We start from the raw sequence: 17,769 nt of genomic DNA on the forward strand, positions 1-17,769 counted from the left end.
TATAAACAATAATCTTCAAGAAAATTCTGAATTTTTAGGGGTTTACAATACAGACAATTTGAACATAATGAAAATGATTTTACTGTTTGATTCTGCACTATATCACATTTTTTAAACTTGTGTTTTTAAAAAAGGTAGAGTCTTCCACCACTTTTCACATTACTGTTCCAAATGTATACAGATTTGGAAAGATGTTTCCAAAGACGGTGCATTCTGAAGTCCAGTGGTTGCCAGAAAGCAGAGGATAGAACCCTTTCGTGTTAATCAACAGTACATACCTCTTTAATCCATCATGGTGCATTTGCTGCCTGCACTATAACCTAGTACATGTACTGAATTACTAATTAAATATCCATTAAGTTACTGGGGTTTTTTTTTGTTGATGAGCAGTTCTCAAAAGAAGTAGTCTATGAAACAAAGCTCTAACAATAATTAGTACAGGGTCTGTTTTTGTGATTTTTTTAGTGCTCAGTAATTCCCTGTTGCATAGGAAATGAAATGAAGCTTTCACTATGAACAAGTGTAAATTAAGAGTTGCAGAAGTTTGAGGCAAAAACCATGGCCAGTAGTACTTCTTGGAAATTATTTTAAGAAAGGAAAGACTACTAATGTATGAGCTCTCTCCATCTTCAATCATTTCTGTCAATTTCGACCTGACTTTTTTCAGACTTGGAAAACTTTTTTGTATGTTTTTCCCCACATGAGAAAGGGAACAACCTTTCAGTTTCTACCACTGGTCACCTATATTTACTACAACACTGAAAAGTGTTTGTAACTGTTGCAAAAGATTTACTTTAATTTAAGCTAGAGGTTCAAGCACACCAAGAATAACACAAGGGCTGGAATACTTACCTTTCTTTGTTTCAGTTTGCTCCTGTTTCAGGTTCCCTATAGTACTGGTCACCTAACCAAAACTGAAGTATTTAGTCCCTGGATCGGTAAGGAAGGGCAGGATCAAAGTTCCAATTCCAAAGTAATGGATGATAGCACACCAAGAAGTGCATGCATGACATGCCAGGATACAACATGGATAAAGATATCTCTTGCATGCACTCCTCGATATGTCGTCATCCAATACCACAATATATGTATGTATGTATTCTTCAATGATGAGCTAGACAGGCACCCATAATTCAGCGGACAAATGTGGACTGACTTTTGGATATTTTACCAGCATTAGAAGGAGTCTGAAGTATCATCTTTTCCAGGAAAAGTAAGTATGTCAATACTTTACTTATTTATCAATCTTAGAAAGAATGTAAATTTTGTACCTTTAACTTGAAGTGGACATTCCATCAAAAATGATACATCCACAGCAGTTACATGCTTCTACCTCCTAAATACGAATGACCTAAAAAAGCCATTAAAAAACATTACCTTGACCCTGACTTTCAATGCTTCTTGGAAGAGCAGAGGTAACATCACCGTGCCTTACTGCTGCCTCCTGGGAAAGCCGGATGCTTGAGAATGTGCTCCAGCCTATTGAAAGATTGCATTATCTCAAGATTCTAAAGGTGTAGTTCACCTTTACAAAAAAACTACCTATGTAGGCAAGGGGTGTTTGTAGCTAAAAACAAATGGTGCAGCTCTGACTAGGGTTGAATCATGGCCATTCTATAGGTGAAGGCCCTTGGCATACCTCCCAAAGCCTAACTAGAATACTAGAATGTTGCTAAGACATTGCTAAGTGAGGCCTAGCCATTGCTCTTCACCTCCACTATGACAGGAGTGAGCTTTTTCTCTGATTCAAATCCCCTCAAATGCTCTCTCCCCCCTGATGCAGTAGCTCTGAACTCATTGTTTGACAGCTCACTCCTGTGATGTATATAAATGGCCAAGACCTATAGGGAAGGGAGTATTTAACTGTACTCAGAGCTGCAGAGTTTGTTTTTATCTACAGATGCCCTTTATATGCATAGGCAGTTTTTGGTAAAGGCGAACTCTCCCTTTAAGTGAACAGCTGTCTCATGAGTCATGGTGACATTACCCCATTCCTCCCAAAAGCATCAGAAGCAGGGCTGAAGTTTTTTATTTTAACAAATTTGTTTTGGGGTGGGGGCTATAAGTAAGTGCACCTTCCATTTGCATTGAACAGTTCTGTAACCTTTACCTTTAAATGTCAGGGTTTTATTGCTGGCTGTGTGCCCGACAAAAAGCTGGGGGAAATTCCAAATTTTAGAGTTGTCCTAAGAGCAAGATGAGCATGTTAATCTTGCAACAAGATCACCTGTTCTGGTGACACATGTCGAAGAGGGGCTTTCCTCTCACTTTGTAGATATTACTCATTTCCTCTTATATCTTCTGTACAGATAATAAAAGGAAATCTCACCAGAGGGACACGGACAGCAAAAAAATAATCTGACACTTTCTTAGGCCTTGCTCACATGTGTGTTGAAGATGCAGAATGAAGCTATGGTCATTAACGTGCCTATAACATTCATGGTGTGTTTTGTTTTGAAGAAATATAGCTTCAAGAATGCTAGATAAATGTCCATGAAAGTGTTGCTCTTCTAGTCGGAAGCGCTTAAAGGGGAAGTGCTGCAGAGGAAATGATCTGCTTTGATGTGTGGTTAGGTTGTGGTATATCCAACATTTTTGGGAGTTATCTGCCATATTTGATCTCTTTGACACTTGGCTTGTTCTAGATCAACTTTGCTGAAACAAAAAGCTTTGCCATGGACATTAATGATCAAACCCTTAGCTCCTGCCTGGTGTCAGTATTGCTATCTGGTTTGATGCTTTTTCCTGCACACAGAAGCAAATGCAGTTAACACACAACTAGGAAGTGTTTGGAGCTACTCTGTCCCAGTTCTCTATTATTTCTTGGTGCATTCTGGGATACAGGAACCTTCACTGTCTCTCCCCCAGCATCCAGCTAACACTTTATAAATGCTTCAATAACATGCCGTAAATATTATACAGTAGGTGCTGTTAAAGTGGAAGTAAACTCACTTTTGTATCTTTTACATACAGGTAAGCTTACATTAAAGCTTACCTGTAGGTAAAATGAATATCTCCTACACATGCACCGATTAGGGGATATTTGCTCTTTTTGTCAGCTGGCGCATGCGCTCTGAAAGAATGGCATACCCATGCCATTCCTTCAGAGCACTGTGCCGTGTTCTGAGACTCCCACGCACATGTGTGGGAGTGATGTCATCATGGCTTGACCAATCAGAGGGCCGGAACTCACAAACTCGAAAGGAAGACCAATTGAAGAGGGAAGCATCTGGGACACCGCACAGCTGGAGGGCTTCATTTTAAGGTAAGCCCTGCATAATGCGCTAGTATGCGATGCATACTAGCACATTATGACATTACTTTCCAGGGGATTTTTTAATTTTTTTTTCTCAAGCTGCGGTTTACTACTGCTTTAATGTGCAGTTACAGAGCATTATCATTGAGATCAATGAAGGTTGTTGACAAGCATTGATGCCAAGTGACATGCTGCTTAATTTTTAGCATGACATTACACAATACAATACTACTGCTTCTGTTTACACCACTATGTGGTGAGTTGAGCTGAGTTTTAATTCAGTGCTTTGTGTGCAGTTACCTGTCCATGTTGTTTCCTCTTCATTGCTCAAAGAATCATTATTCGCTGTTCTCACACATTCAGAGTCAGTATTCGAAACTATTATCTTCTCTGCAATGCAATCACATGCTTATTTTAAATATGGACCACCTAAAAGGTTTACATTTCTTTAGATATTCACACTTTGTAGCTAGCCATATTTCTGCCCACCCAGGTCCTCATTAAGTCTTCCTTTACACCCAGCACATCCATAAAAAACATTTAATGGAATATGCTATGAACCACTTTTATTTGTCCAATGTTAGCAACCCTCCTTTGTGACTAAATATCATCCAATTCTGCAGTTTCACAATAAATAATCTACATTGCTGATAGATCTATTTGTTAAGCTGGCCATAGTTGGATCTAAATTTGGCCAGTTCTGCAGTTATGGCCATTCCCATTTATGAATAATTACAAACTAGGATAGTAAAAGGTAACTTTACTTTTGTAAAGATAAGGGATAACTGTATAAAAAAAAGTTGTTAATATGGTTGCAATATGGTACCAGTACACTCCACTGCCAGTTGTTGTATTCAGGCAGATGCAGCTTCTGTGGCTGCCTGAATACAATGGTACTGTCAAACAGTTACTGCATCTGATAGGATGCAGTCACTGTTCGGCTTACAACTTTCCACCTCAGCAACTCATCACTTTTTAAAATAACTTTTGCAGACCCGGTGGTGCTTGCAGGACCACCCACTGCTTTTTAGCAGCTTCAGTGGAATTTGGCCAAAATTTGAGCCATAAATGTAGTTCTTTTGTGGTAAGCTTTGCAATGAACAATGCAGCTGTCAGTTTGCATTTGATATAAATAAAATGCCTTTACAATAAATGCTATTTAAATGTTTAAATTAACTTACTGATGCAGCAATTTTCATATTTCATGCTCCATTTAACCTTTCCTTGGTATCGGACACACTCATAGTTTACAGTATCTTCTTCTAGTCCCTCGAAGCCCTCATCACATTTATATTTTACAATAGTACCAATCATATATGTCTTAGCAGTCAATCCACCGGTGATCTGTTCCATTGGATTATCACAGCATTCTGTTTTAAAAAGAAAGAAGCATGAACAATATTGCAGTGATTCAATATCATATAATTAGATTGTTGCTGTACTTTAGTAGGTACATCTGTTCAATTGCTTGGTAACACAAATTGCTTATCAGCCAATCACATGGCAGCAAATCAGTGCATTTAGGCATGCAAATGCGGTGAAGAAAAATTGCTGAAGTTCAAACCAAGCATCAGAATATGGAAGAAAGGGGATTTAAGTGACTTTGAACGTAGCATGGTTGTTGGTGCCAGACGGGCTGGTCTGAGTATTTAAAAACTGCTGATCTGCTGGGATTTTTACGCACAACCATTTCTAGGGTTTACAGAGAATGGTCCAAAAAAGAGAAAATATCCAGTGAGCGTCAGTTGTGTGGATGAAAAAGCCTTGTTGATGTCAGAGGTCAGAGGTAGGTGGGTAAAACAACTGACTTTCTGTACTGCATCTTGAGAACTCTAATAACTCCACCCTTATCAGAGGTAAAATATCCGCTTTGCATAATAGCAACACAAATGGCAGCAGTGATATGGAACTGTGAAGGGGTGGGATTGCAGGGGCAGTCATTTTCTAATCTGGGTAATTTATGGTAACAAGTGATGCAGCATATTGGGCTCAGGCCCCACCAGGAGCACTTGGTTCCAAAGTAACCCCCTACTAAAGTACCAAACAAATACCACGAAGGAGGTGGGCAAGAAATGCCAGCATTTTTCATAGATGAATGTTTCAGAGCATTTTAGAACTATTTCTCTTCTTTATACCTTTATATTGGCAATATAGCAAGGATAGCTTGCTCAGTTCTAAGTCAGAGCTAACTATAAGGAAAAGAAAATTCTTCAGTAACTGGACCCATTTACTTGCCTCTTTAAATCTTTGCTGCATAACAAGGAGAGGAGCTAAGTTGTAACAGAGATAGGCACTAGGGGAGGGTGGGTTTTTAAATTGTTATGGGAGGTGGGACTTAAAGTATACCTAAACCCAGGAAAGGGTTAAATACTGCAGGTTAACAATCCAAAGATGTGGTGAATGGATCATTTTTTTCCTTTATTTTTCCTAGGTGATCATTCTAGTAACACACTTCCTTCCCCAAAGAGACCATGCTTACTCACTATAACATAGCTATGGATGGGGCAGCATTGTCACTCTAGGCTGCTTACACCTAATTTGGACTAAAAACACCCCCACATATCTTCATCTCTGTAATATAGCAGAGTGTTCTGTGGCCCACAGAAGAGTACTTGGAAGGCTACTAACTTTATTTGAGATTTCAGGGCAAAAGAGGTTACAAGGATACTGGATTTCTGGCAGGATTAATTGGTATTTTTCTGTATTTGAAGAATAAAGAAATCTAGCCACCAAGTCTGAGGAATAGCCACCAGACCTAAAGACTGCTAAGATGCAATATATTACATCTTTGGGTTTAAATATACTTTAGATTAAGGTATGTTAGTAGTACCATTTAAAACATTTTGTTATATCTACTTGTTAAGTGCAAAAAATACCTATTAATTGTGTAAGAATTTCAAAGCCTTTGATCCGTCCTGTGCACACTTTGTGTTTTCTCAAGGAGTCCTCTCACTTCTCATTGTGCACTAAGAAGCAATTAGTACCTATGCTGTTGATATTAGAAGAATAGGCAGTATTCATTAATTTACAACTGGACTGTGCTTACACCAGCCCTGGTGTCCTTTCACAAGAGGAAGTTAGAGCTGAGTGCATTTCTGGCAGGTCATCATATACGTTTCTGTACTTGCATCTTTGTTATCTATTTATCTATCTACAGTATCTACAAATATGTATGTATATAGTTTGGAAAATGCACACAAATACTAAGCCAGATTCAACCTACTCAACCTACTATTTAATACCAACTCTGGGGAAAGGAAGAAAGAAGGAACTGCTTAAGGCAGCTCATACCTTTTATCTGGGAGAATCCACAGGAGCCCTGGAGATTGCCATTACCAAACATCTGGAGTTGATGCTAGATGTCGGGCAGAATGTTGCTCAATTGTCCTTTGTCCTGGAACTACCACTGTTTGCAGATTTCAGTGGTGCAGGAAATTCAGACAGTTTTCAACACTAAACTAGATACTTGGCCTTATTAACCACTAGGGGACCGCCCGCAGTACATATACTGCTACAAGGCGGCCCCTGTGCGCAGGATCAGGTATATATACGTGATCCTGCATTCCGGGTAGGGGGCGCGCCACGGGTGTCAATCACCGGGTCCCGGCCGTTGATTACCCACCAGAGCCCGGCAATTGCCAGCAATCACTGACAGAGAGGAAGGCTGCATTGTTTTCAATGGAGCTTTCCTCCCTGTCAGCTTTCAGCTCACTGTTCTAGGATCGCTGGTCACAGCCTTCCGGCACACCCCCGCCCCCTAGTAAAACACTTCCCTCACACAGTTAACCCTTTGATTGTCTCCAGAAGTCAACCCCTTCCTACCCAGTGCCATTAGTACAGGGTCAGTGTTTTTTTTTTTGCACTGATCACTGTATTGGTGTCACGGAGGATGTCAGTGACCCCAAGTCAGTTCCCCCCCAGCGTCGTAATGTCCGCGGCAGTCCCGCCATAAATCGCTGATCGCTGCCATATGTCACTGATTGCCGCCATAAGCCACTGATCACCACTATTATTAGTAAAAAAAAATCCAGTATCTATACCGCCATTTGTAAACGCTATAACTTTCACGTAAACCAATTAATTTACACGTATTGGGATTTTTTTAAGCAAAGACATGTCGCAGAATACATTTTGGCCAAAATTTATGACAAAATTTGATTTTTACATTTTTTTACTGGACAATTTTCTCAAAATTGTAGGGCTTTTTTTTTATAGCGCAAAAAATAAAAAAAAACACAGGCGATCAAAAACCACCAAAAGAAAGCCCAATTCGTGGGGAAAAAAAAGATGTAAATTTAATTTTGGTGCAGCGTTGCATGACCACACAATTGTCAGTTAAGGTAACGCAGCGCCGTAACACAAGCCGCTTTTGTAACCGCTTCCTGACCCCCCTATAGCAGAAATACTGCTACAGGGTGGGACAGGTGCGCAAAATCACACACATATATATATATATATATATATATATATATACAGTGAGGAACAGAAGTATTTGAACACCCTGCGATTTTGCAAGTTCTCCCACTTAGAAATAATGGAGGGGACTGAAGTTCACATTGTAGGTGCATTCCCACTCTGAGAGACAGAATTTAAAAATAATTCAGGAAATCACATTGCATGATTTTTAAAGAATTTATTTGTCTTGCACTGCTGAACATAAGTATTTGAACACCTGAGAAAATCAGTGTTAATATTTGGTACAGAAGCATTTGTTGGCAATTACGGAGGTCAAACGTTTCCTGTAGTTCTTGACCAGGTTTGCACACACTGCAGGGATTTTGGCCCACTCCTCCACACAGATCTCCTCTAGATCTGTCAGGTTTCAGGGCTGTCGCTGAGCAACACAGAGTTTCAGCTCCATCCAAAGATGTTCTATTGGATTTAGGTCTGGAGACTGGCTAGGCCACTCCAAAACCTTGATATGCTTCTTACGGAGCCAGTCCTTGGTTATCCTGGCTGTGTGCTTCGGGTCGTTGTCATGTTGGAAGACCCAGCCATGACCCATCTTCAATGCTCTGACTGAGGGAAGGAGGTTGTTGCTCAAAATCTCACAATAAATGGCCCCATTCATCCTCTCCTTAATACAGTGCAGTCGTCCTGTCCCCTTCACAGAAAAGCACCCCCAAAGCATGATGTTACCACCCCCATGCTTCACAGTAGGGATGGTGGTCTTGGGATGCAACTCATCCTTCTTTTTCCTCCAAACACGACGAGTGAAGTTTAGACCAAAAAGTTCTACTTTGGTCTCATCTGACCACATGACTTTCTCCCATGCCTCCTCTGGATCATCCAGATGGTCATTGGCAAACTTCAGATGGGCCTGGACATGTGATGACTTGAGCAGGGGAACCTTCCGTGCAATGCATGTTTTGAAATCATGACGGCGTAGTGTTCTACCGACAGTGACCTTTGAAACTGTGGTCCCAGCTCTCTTCATGTCAATGACCAGCTCCTCCCTTGTAGTTCTGGGCTGATTCCTCACCTTTCTTATCATCAGTGATACCCCACGAGGTGAGCTCTTGCAAGGAGCCCCAGCCCGAGGGAGACTGACAGTCATCTTTAGCCTCTTCCATTTTCTAACAATTGCTCCAACAGTTGATCTATTTTCACCAAGCTGCTTGGCAATTGTGGAGGTCCACAATTTTGTCTCTGGTGTCTTTTGACAGCTTTTTGGTCTTGCCCATGGTAGTATATGGCGTCTGACTGACTGTGGGGAGGACAGGTGTCTTTAACCACTTGCCCTCCTGAGGATTTACCCCCCTTAATGACCAGGTCTCTTTTTGCTACTCGGCGCTGCACTAATTCAACTGATAATTGCGCGGTCATGCAATGCTGCACCCAAACGAAATTTACGTCCTTTTTTTCACACAAATAGAGCTTTCTTTCGGTGGTATTTGATCACCTGTGCGCTTTTTATTTTTCACGCTATAAATAAAAAAAGACCAAAAATTTTCAAGAAAAACGATATTTTTTACTTTCAGCTATAAAAAATATATAGTAAACTCAAAGTTAGTTATAAATTTAGGCCAAAATGTATTCTGCTCCATGTTTTTGGTAAAAAAAATCCCAATAGTATATTGATTGCTTTGTGTGAAAGTTATAGCATCTACAAACTATGGTATAGATACTGAAATTTACGCCATTTTTTTGCTATACAGCACTGTGCTAGTTTAACGGACAATTGTGCGATCATGCAATACGATACATAAGTTAAATTTATGCCCTTTTTTTCACACAAAGAGAGCTTTCTTTTGGTGGTATTTGATCGCCTGTGCATTTTTTATTTTTTGCGCTATAAAAAAAAAAGGCTGACAATTTTGAGACAAAAAAACAATATTTTGGACTTTTTGCTATAAAACATGTACAGTAAAAAAAATTTAAAAATCAAATTTTGTCATAAATTTCGGCCAAAATGCATTCTGCGACATGTCTTTGCTAAAAAAAAAACCAATACGTGTAAATTAATTGGTTTACGTGAAAGTCATAGCATTTACAAATGGCAAAAAAGATACTGGGATTTAAAAAAAAAATTTTATACTAATAATGGTGGCGATCAGCGACTTATGACGGCGATCGGTGACTTATGGCAGCGATCAGCGGGACTGCGGCGGACATTCTGACACTGGGTGGGAACTGACTTGGGGTCACTGACATCCCCAGTGACACCAATACAGTGATCAGTGCAAAAAAAAACACTGACACTGTACTAATGGCACTGGGGAGGAAGGGGTTAACTTTTTTATTTACTGAAAGGGTTAACTGTGTGAGGGGAGTGTTTTACTAGGGGGCGGGGGTGTGTACTGTACGGAGGACAGCTGATTCGGAGAGATAAACTCTTCTCTCCGTGTCAGCCCTGCTCTCTGTCAGTGATTGCCGCTAATCGGCGGGACACAGCCGGTAACGACCGGCTGTGACCCGACGACTGACATCTGCAGCCGTAATCGGCGGGACAGCTAGGGCGGTGGCGCGCCTCATGCGTGCCCCCTACCTGTTTTGCAAACACACGTTTTAAAACGTGGTTTTGCCCAGCCGTGCCGCCCTGCCAACGTATTTCTACAGTGGCTGGGCGGCATGTGTTTAAAGAGCTCAGACAGGTGCTACTAAGCTAGATTAATGAGTGGAGTAGAGGTGGACTTTTTAAAGGCACAGTAACAGGTCTTTGAGAGCCAGAATACTTGCTGTTTCTTAGGTGTTCAAATACTTATGTTCAGCAGTGCAAGACAAATAAATTATTTAAAAATCATACAATGTGATTTCCTGAATTCTTTTTTAAATTCTCTCTCTCAGAGTGGGAATGCACCTACAATGTGAATTTCAGATCCCTCCATGATTTCTAAGTGGGAGAACTTGCAAAATTGCAGGGTGTTCAAATTCGTCTGTTCCTCACTGTGTATATATATATATATATATATATATATATATATATATATACGTGATTCGCGCTCCCGTGGTTTTCACGCCCCTCTCAGATGACGTCAGATTGTCCGTCAGTACACCAATAATCACATTTAACCCCTTGATTGCCAGGAAGACGCTCATACACAATAAACCTCCATTGCTAGTATAGTGTCTGAACGGATCAATATCTTTGATCAGATCAGCACTATACCAGTGTTCACATTAGTATAGCGTCCCCAAAAACGCAGCATTAGCGGGATCTGCCCCGGCACCTGCCAGCACCTGTATTTAGCCCCTACGCTTACCCCCCCCCCCTTCTCCCCCAGCAAGTGCAGTGTCCGTAGGTCACTGTCACTTGATACATTGCACACAAAACCGCAGTGTTGGCAAAATCAGGCCTGATCTCTGTTAGCACTTGCCGGTAAATTTTGATGACTCTAATATGCAGCAGAGTGCCATACTAGTGCCACACTACCATTTGGTGAACTGGCGACACCAGCGTTCTAGTACATCCTGGTCTTTCACATACCTCTTAGATTGTAAGCTCCAAGGATCAGGCCCTCCTAACCCTCTTGTATTGAACTGTATTGTTGCTGTATTGTCTGCCGTTATATTGTAAAGCGCTGAGCAAACTGTTAGCGCTATATAAATCCTGTATAATAATAATAATAATAATACCAGCACTGCAGTGTGACTTGGTGACATGGTCCCATAAGTGCAGTACAAGCTGGTGAGGTGGCGAACACAAGTATTGTCCCGCAACCACCAAGAATTCGCACACAGGCCCATAGAGCTCCTAGTATCCTTCCGATTGGCAACCCACAAATTCTGTAGCACCTGTACTTCCCCCATTCACTGCCCAACCCGGAATTCAGGTGGAAATAGCAAATTTAACTACTCCCCTTGATTTTTTGGAGCTATTTTTCACGGAAGATCTGTATGCATTGATTGTGCATATAAAATGCTTTGATCCACAGACATGTTTCGCCACCAACCCAAATTCAACTCTTGCCAGACCATTCGCATGGAAATCCATTACGGTTTTTGAATTTATATTTTTTGGGGGCCTAACCCTCAACATGGGCATTACTAAAAAAGATGAATTGCAGTTGTATTGGTCCACAGACCCGATTCATCATATACCGTGTTCTCTGCTGCCATAGCCAGGCATAGATATGAGAGTATAATGTGTTTTATGCATTTCAACGACAATACACTCTGTTGTCCTTGAGGTGACCCTTAATTGATTGGTTCCACAAAATTCAGCTCCTTGTAAATCACCTTAACCAAAAATTTGCAGATGTCTATACTTCCCAGCAAAAATATGCGTTGATGAGTCCTTCATTCATTTTTCTGGCCGCCTTGCATTCAAACAATTTCTCCCCAGCAAGCGTGCCAGATATGGGGTCAAGATGTAGAAGACCTGTGAGAGGACAACAGGCTATACTTTTAAGTTTCGGATTTACGAGGGAAAAGATAGTCACGTGGAGCCCCCCAGATGCCCAGACTACATGGGGAGTAGTGGCAAGATAGTTTTGAACTTGGTGTCATCCTTTTTCCATAGGAGGTACCACTTATACGTGGACAAATTTTATTCAAGCGTGCCACTATTTAGACATTTGTACAATCTTGGAACTGGCGCATGTGGGAAAGTGTGACCTAATGTGTGCCCACCATTATAAGTGGGTGGATGCAGGGAGGTATATTTTAATGGTGGGCATACCACACACTTTTTATTTTGGCAGAGATTACTTCTCTTTATTTCATTCAGTCCACAGGCTGCATACAAAAAAAAAAAAGAACATAGCATATATACCCTACAAGGACCAGCGATGTACTGGTACATCACTGGACTTTGAATGGTTATACCAGGATGATGCCTACAGCTGCATGCTTACACATGCCATGGGTATATGTGGAATTACTCCCCAAAATACATTCTGCTACTTCTCCCGAGTATGGGGGTACCACATGTGAGAGACTTTTTGGCAGTCTAGCCAAGTACAGGACCCCAAAATCCAATAAGCAACTTCAGGCTTTTAAAGGGCTTTATTTCCTCATTACACTTCCTGACTACCTATCACAGTTTCAGAGGCCCTGAAATGCCAGAATAGCACCAAACCCCCCCCCAAATGACCACTTTTTGGAAAGTAGACACCCAAAGGAATTTGATAAGAAGCATAGTGAGTATTTTGCATATTTCGTCTGTTGCCTCACGTTTTTGGAAAATAAAGAAAAAAATAAAAACATATTTTTTCTTTTCTTTTTTTATATTTCAAAAGCTTGTGAGAAAAAATGAGATCTGCAAAATACTCACAATGCCTCTTTTTAAATTCCTTGGGGTATCTACTTTCCAAAAACAGGTCATTTGGGGGGGTTTGGTGCTATCCTGGTATTTCATGGCCTTCGAAACTGTGATAGGTAGTGAAGAAGTGAAATGAGGAAGTTACGCACCTTCAGGCTTTCAAAGTGGTCATTGGATTTCAGGCTCCTGTATGTGGCTAGGCTCCCAAAAAGTCTCACACATGTGGTATCCCCATACTCGGTAGAAGTAGCAGAATGTATATATTTTAGGGTGTAATTCCACATATGCCCATGGCTTGTGCGAGAAATATATCATCTCCATCACGTCCAACAATGCCACCATCAGGCCCTCCCCACAAGCCAAAGTACTTGGTGTCATACTTGACTCCAATCTATCCTTCCAGCCCCAAGTCCAATCACTAATAAACTCTTGCAGAGTCCACCTCCGCAACATCGCCAAAATCTGCACGTTCCTAACCACTAAGCAGCTCATCCACTCCCTCATCATATCACGACTCGATTACTGCAACTCCCTCTTCACTGGCCTGCCTCGCCACAGGCTATCCCGCTTCAGTCGATCCTGAATATGGCAGCCAGACTCATCCACCTCAACAACCGCTCCGTTTCCGCCACCCCCCTCTGCCAATCCCTCCACTGGCTTCCGATTGCCCAACGGATCAAATTCAAACTGCTAACACTGACGTACAAAGCTGTCCATCATACTGCCCCAAACTAGATCACCGACCTAATATCCAAATACCACCCAACACGCACTCTCCGCTCCTCACAAGTTCTCCTTCTCTCTAGTTCCCTGGTCTCCTCCTCCCATGCTCGCCTCCAGGACTTCTCCAGGGCGTCACCCATCCTCTGGAACTCCCTACCCCAATCCATCAGACTATCACCTACTCTCCTCTTCTTTAGGCGCACCCTGAAAACCCACCTCTTCAAGGAAGCCTACCCCACCCCCTGCTAATTGCCAACCTCCTCCACTCTTCTTACCACTCTATCCCCCACAGCCATTTCCTCCTGTACCAATATCCCCTCCCTCCTAGATTGTAAGCTCGAAAGAGCAGGGCCCTCGAACCCCTCGTGTATCACATTGTATTGTTTTGTACTGTCGCATGTACTGTCTCCCATTGTAATGTACAGCGCTGAGCGAACTATTGGAGCTTTATAAATACTGTATAATAATAATAAATGACAACTTTGTGTAAAAAAAAAAAAAATATTTTCCAGAAACTTGTGGAAAACAAATAAATCTTACATGGACTCAATATGCCTCTAAGCAGATAGCTTAGGGTGTCTACGTTCCGAAAAGGGGTCATTTGGGGGTGTTTGTACTATCCTGGTATTTTAGCACCTCAAGAAATGTGATGAGCAGTCAGAAAGGAATAGCTGTGTAAATTCCATTATCTATACCATAGTTTGTAGACGCTATAACTATCACACAAAGCCATAAATATACACTTATTGGGGTTTTTTTAACCAAAAACATGTAGCAGAATACATTTTGGCCTAAATTTATGACAATTTTTTTTTTTCATATTTATTATGACAGAATTGAGAAAATATTGTTTTTTTTAAAACAAACATTTTTTCTCAAAAATGTTTTTGTTTATAGGGTCAAAAATTGCAAAAGATTGTATTTTAGAATAATGAAAAAAATGTTGACAAAGTATATTTGGGGGAATAAAAACCTAGAATAAGTTACAAAGTTTTAACTAGAGACAAAGAGAATGGGGGATTGGGTGTTTCTGATTTTAAAAGATATTACAATTCAGTATTGTTATCACAAATTTTTGATTGGACACATAATGCACAAGGGAAAAGATGGATAAATATAGAAAATACATTAAGTAAAACACATCTGAGTAGGATAATATGGTTACCACCTCACTGTCGTGGATTGATAGATAGCACAAGTACATTTACACAAAATGTTTTGAAAATTTGGGACACAATGCACAAGCAAATGGGATGGGAATTCAATTTAATGTTGATGCCTATTATAAACACATATTTTTTCCCGCCGGGGAATGAAAGTATTGCAGGTAAATGGATAAAAAAGGAGATGCACAATTAAGAGATATAATGAAAGGCGAGGAAAATTGTCCCTTAGAGGAAATGAAAAGGAAGACTGAGTTGTTTACTAAAGTGGATGAGTAGCGGTACGGTCAACTGAAACATTTTATAGAAAACCTCCCTAGGCCCTTAAGGAAAAAAGAAAAGTGGAACCCATTTGAACATTTATTTAGACCACGGGGTGATGGGAAACATGGAACTTCAAAAATATATAACACTTTTACGAGGTTAACAACAAACAAGAATCCTGCTTATATGGAGAAATAGGAAAGGGAATTATGATTTAAGATAGAGGAGGATAAGCAAATAAAAATTTATAAGTTAACGCATGGAAATGTAAATATGAAAGATGTAGAGATGAACTACAAATGTTTAGCGAGGTGGTACATGACACCAAATATAGTTCACAAACAAAATAGGGACAATTCACCTTTATGTTGGTGGGGATGTGGGGAAATGGGCACAGTGGTATATATTTGGTGGGAGTGTTATAAAATTCAGGTATACTGGGAGGAAATAATACATCAGATACAGGAAGCAATGGGGATAAAAATACTAAAGGATCCAGGGATATATGTCTCTTATATGGAACAGAGATAACCATTAAAAAATATAAAAATTCTTGGTTATTGCATTATATTAACGCTGCAAAAAGTTTGATTCCCAAATTTTGGAGGGAACAAGAAGCACCAAAAACATCGGATTGGATAAGAAAGGTTGATCTGATATATAGAATGGAGGAACTATACCATATAGATGAGGATAAAATAGAATGCTTTCGTGAGAAATGGAAAAAATGGGAGGAGTTTAAGAAGCTTAAGTTAATGGAATATACTTAGGAAATAGAAGTGGAAGAAAGCCCTAGGACTCCCAAAGAGAGGGGAGAGATGCAGAGTGGAGGGGGAGGGAGGAGGGAAGGGGTGTAGTGATCGGGTTAGGGTGGGGGGAATGGGAAGTTTTGTATTTTTGTATTTTGTTGATGATAACAGTTTAACCACCTTCCGACCGCCCTATAGTACAATGACGGGCGCAAGGTGGTTCTCTCGTTCTGATAGGACGTCATATGACGTCCTACCATTCTCACTGCGCATGCGCGGCTCAGGGAGCGTGCAGTGCGGCGATCGCCTGTGCCCTGTGTCCCTCGGACACAGCGGATCATGGAAAGAGCCAAACATGTCGGCTGGGTCATGTGACCAGCTGTGTCCAATCACAGCTGATCACATGTAAACACGGAAATGCCGGTTATCGGCCTTTCTCTCCTCTCGAGCTGTCACGCTGACAGCTCGAGAGGAGAGGAGAGCCGGTAATCGGCTTTCCGCGGAGGGGACATGTACACTGATCATCAGGGCACTGATGATCAGTGTGTCCTGACGATCAGTGTGGCCCCAGAAGTGCCACCTGTCAGTGCCCATCAGTGCCATGTGCCAGTGCCCATCAGTGCCACATCAATGCCACATATCAGTGCATACCAGTGCACATCAATGCCACATATCAGTGCCCATCTGAGCTGCCTTTCAATGACACCCATTAGTGCCAGTCAGTGCCACCTATCTGCTGCCAATCAGTGCCACCTATCTGGTGCCAATCAGTGCCACCTATCAGTGCGCATCAGTGCCAGTCAGTGCCGCCTATCATTGCCAGTCAGTGCCGCCTATCAGTGCCAGTCAGTGCCGCCTAACAGTACCAGTCAGTGCTGCCTATCAGTGCCAGTCAGTGCTGCCTATCAGTGCCATATATCAGTGCTGCCTTTCAGTGCCCATCAGTGATGCCTCTCAATGGCCATCAGTGCAACCTACCAGTGCCTCCTCATCAGTGCACATCAGTGCCACCTATCAGTGTCCATCAGTGCAGCCTATCAGTGCCCATCACTGCAGCCTCATTAGCGCACATCAGTGAAGGAGAAAAATCGCTTATTTACAAAATTGTATAACAAAAACTAAGAAAAAATGATTTTTTTTCAAACTTTTCAGTGGTTTTTGGTTTGTTTAAGAAAAAATAAAAATCACAGAGGTGATTAAATACCACCAAAAGAAAGCTCTATCTGTCTCAAAAAAATTATAAAAATGTCATATGGGTACAGTGTTGCATGACTGCGCAATGGTCATTCAAAGTGTGACAGTGCTGAAAGCTGGAAATTGGCCTGGGCAGGAAGGGGGCATAAGTGCCCTGTAGGCTAGTGGTTAATAAGAGTTTTTTTCTCTGACTTTTATTGATGAAATGGATGAAATGTAAAAATTTTATAAAATATTAATATAGCGTCAAAAATAAAAAGCACACAGGTGATCAAATACCACTAAAAGAAATCTCTATTTGTGTGAAAAAAAGGACATAAATTTCATTTATGTACCATATTGCATGACCGCGCAATTGTCAGTTAAAATAGTGCAATGCTGTATAGCAAAAAAATGGCGTAAATTGTTGTATCTATACCATAGTTTATAGACGCTATAACTTTCACACAAAGCAATCAATGTACACTTATTGGGATTTTTTTTTACCAAAAACATGGAGCAGAATACATTTTGGTCTAAATTTATAACTAACTTTGAGTTTACTATATATTTTTTATGAAGAAAAATATAGTTTTTCTTCAAAATGTGGTCTTTTTTTGTTAATAGCGCAAAAAATAAAAAGCACACAGGTGATCAAATACCACCAAAAGAAAGCTCTATTTGTGTGAAAAAAAGGACTTAAATTTCGTTTGGGTGCAGCATTGCATGACCACGCAA

At 40.9% G+C, this 17,769-nt stretch overlaps 1 protein-coding gene across 1 annotated transcript in view; it reads right to left on the minus strand.

Annotated features, from left to right (window-relative positions):
* Nucleotides 1-17,769, minus strand: part of LOC149462401 (uncharacterized) — a 60,831-nt gene that overhangs the window by 17,170 nt on the left and 25,892 nt on the right. Inside the window, exons 3-4 of the mRNA XM_089676998.1 lie at nucleotides 4,438-4,626; nucleotides 3,557-3,646 (exon numbers count right to left, since the gene is read on the minus strand). Of these exons, the coding sequence (XP_089533124.1) occupies nucleotides 3,557-3,646; nucleotides 4,438-4,626 (279 nt within the window). The remainder of the gene's footprint in view (nucleotides 1-3,556; nucleotides 3,647-4,437; nucleotides 4,627-17,769) is intronic.

Source organism: Staurois parvus, unplaced genomic scaffold, assembly GCF_062004578.1.
Source record: "Staurois parvus isolate SC_StPar_1 unplaced genomic scaffold, SC_StPar_1.0 ptg000175l, whole genome shotgun sequence".
Taxonomy (NCBI): Eukaryota; Metazoa; Chordata; class Amphibia; order Anura; family Ranidae; genus Staurois; species Staurois parvus.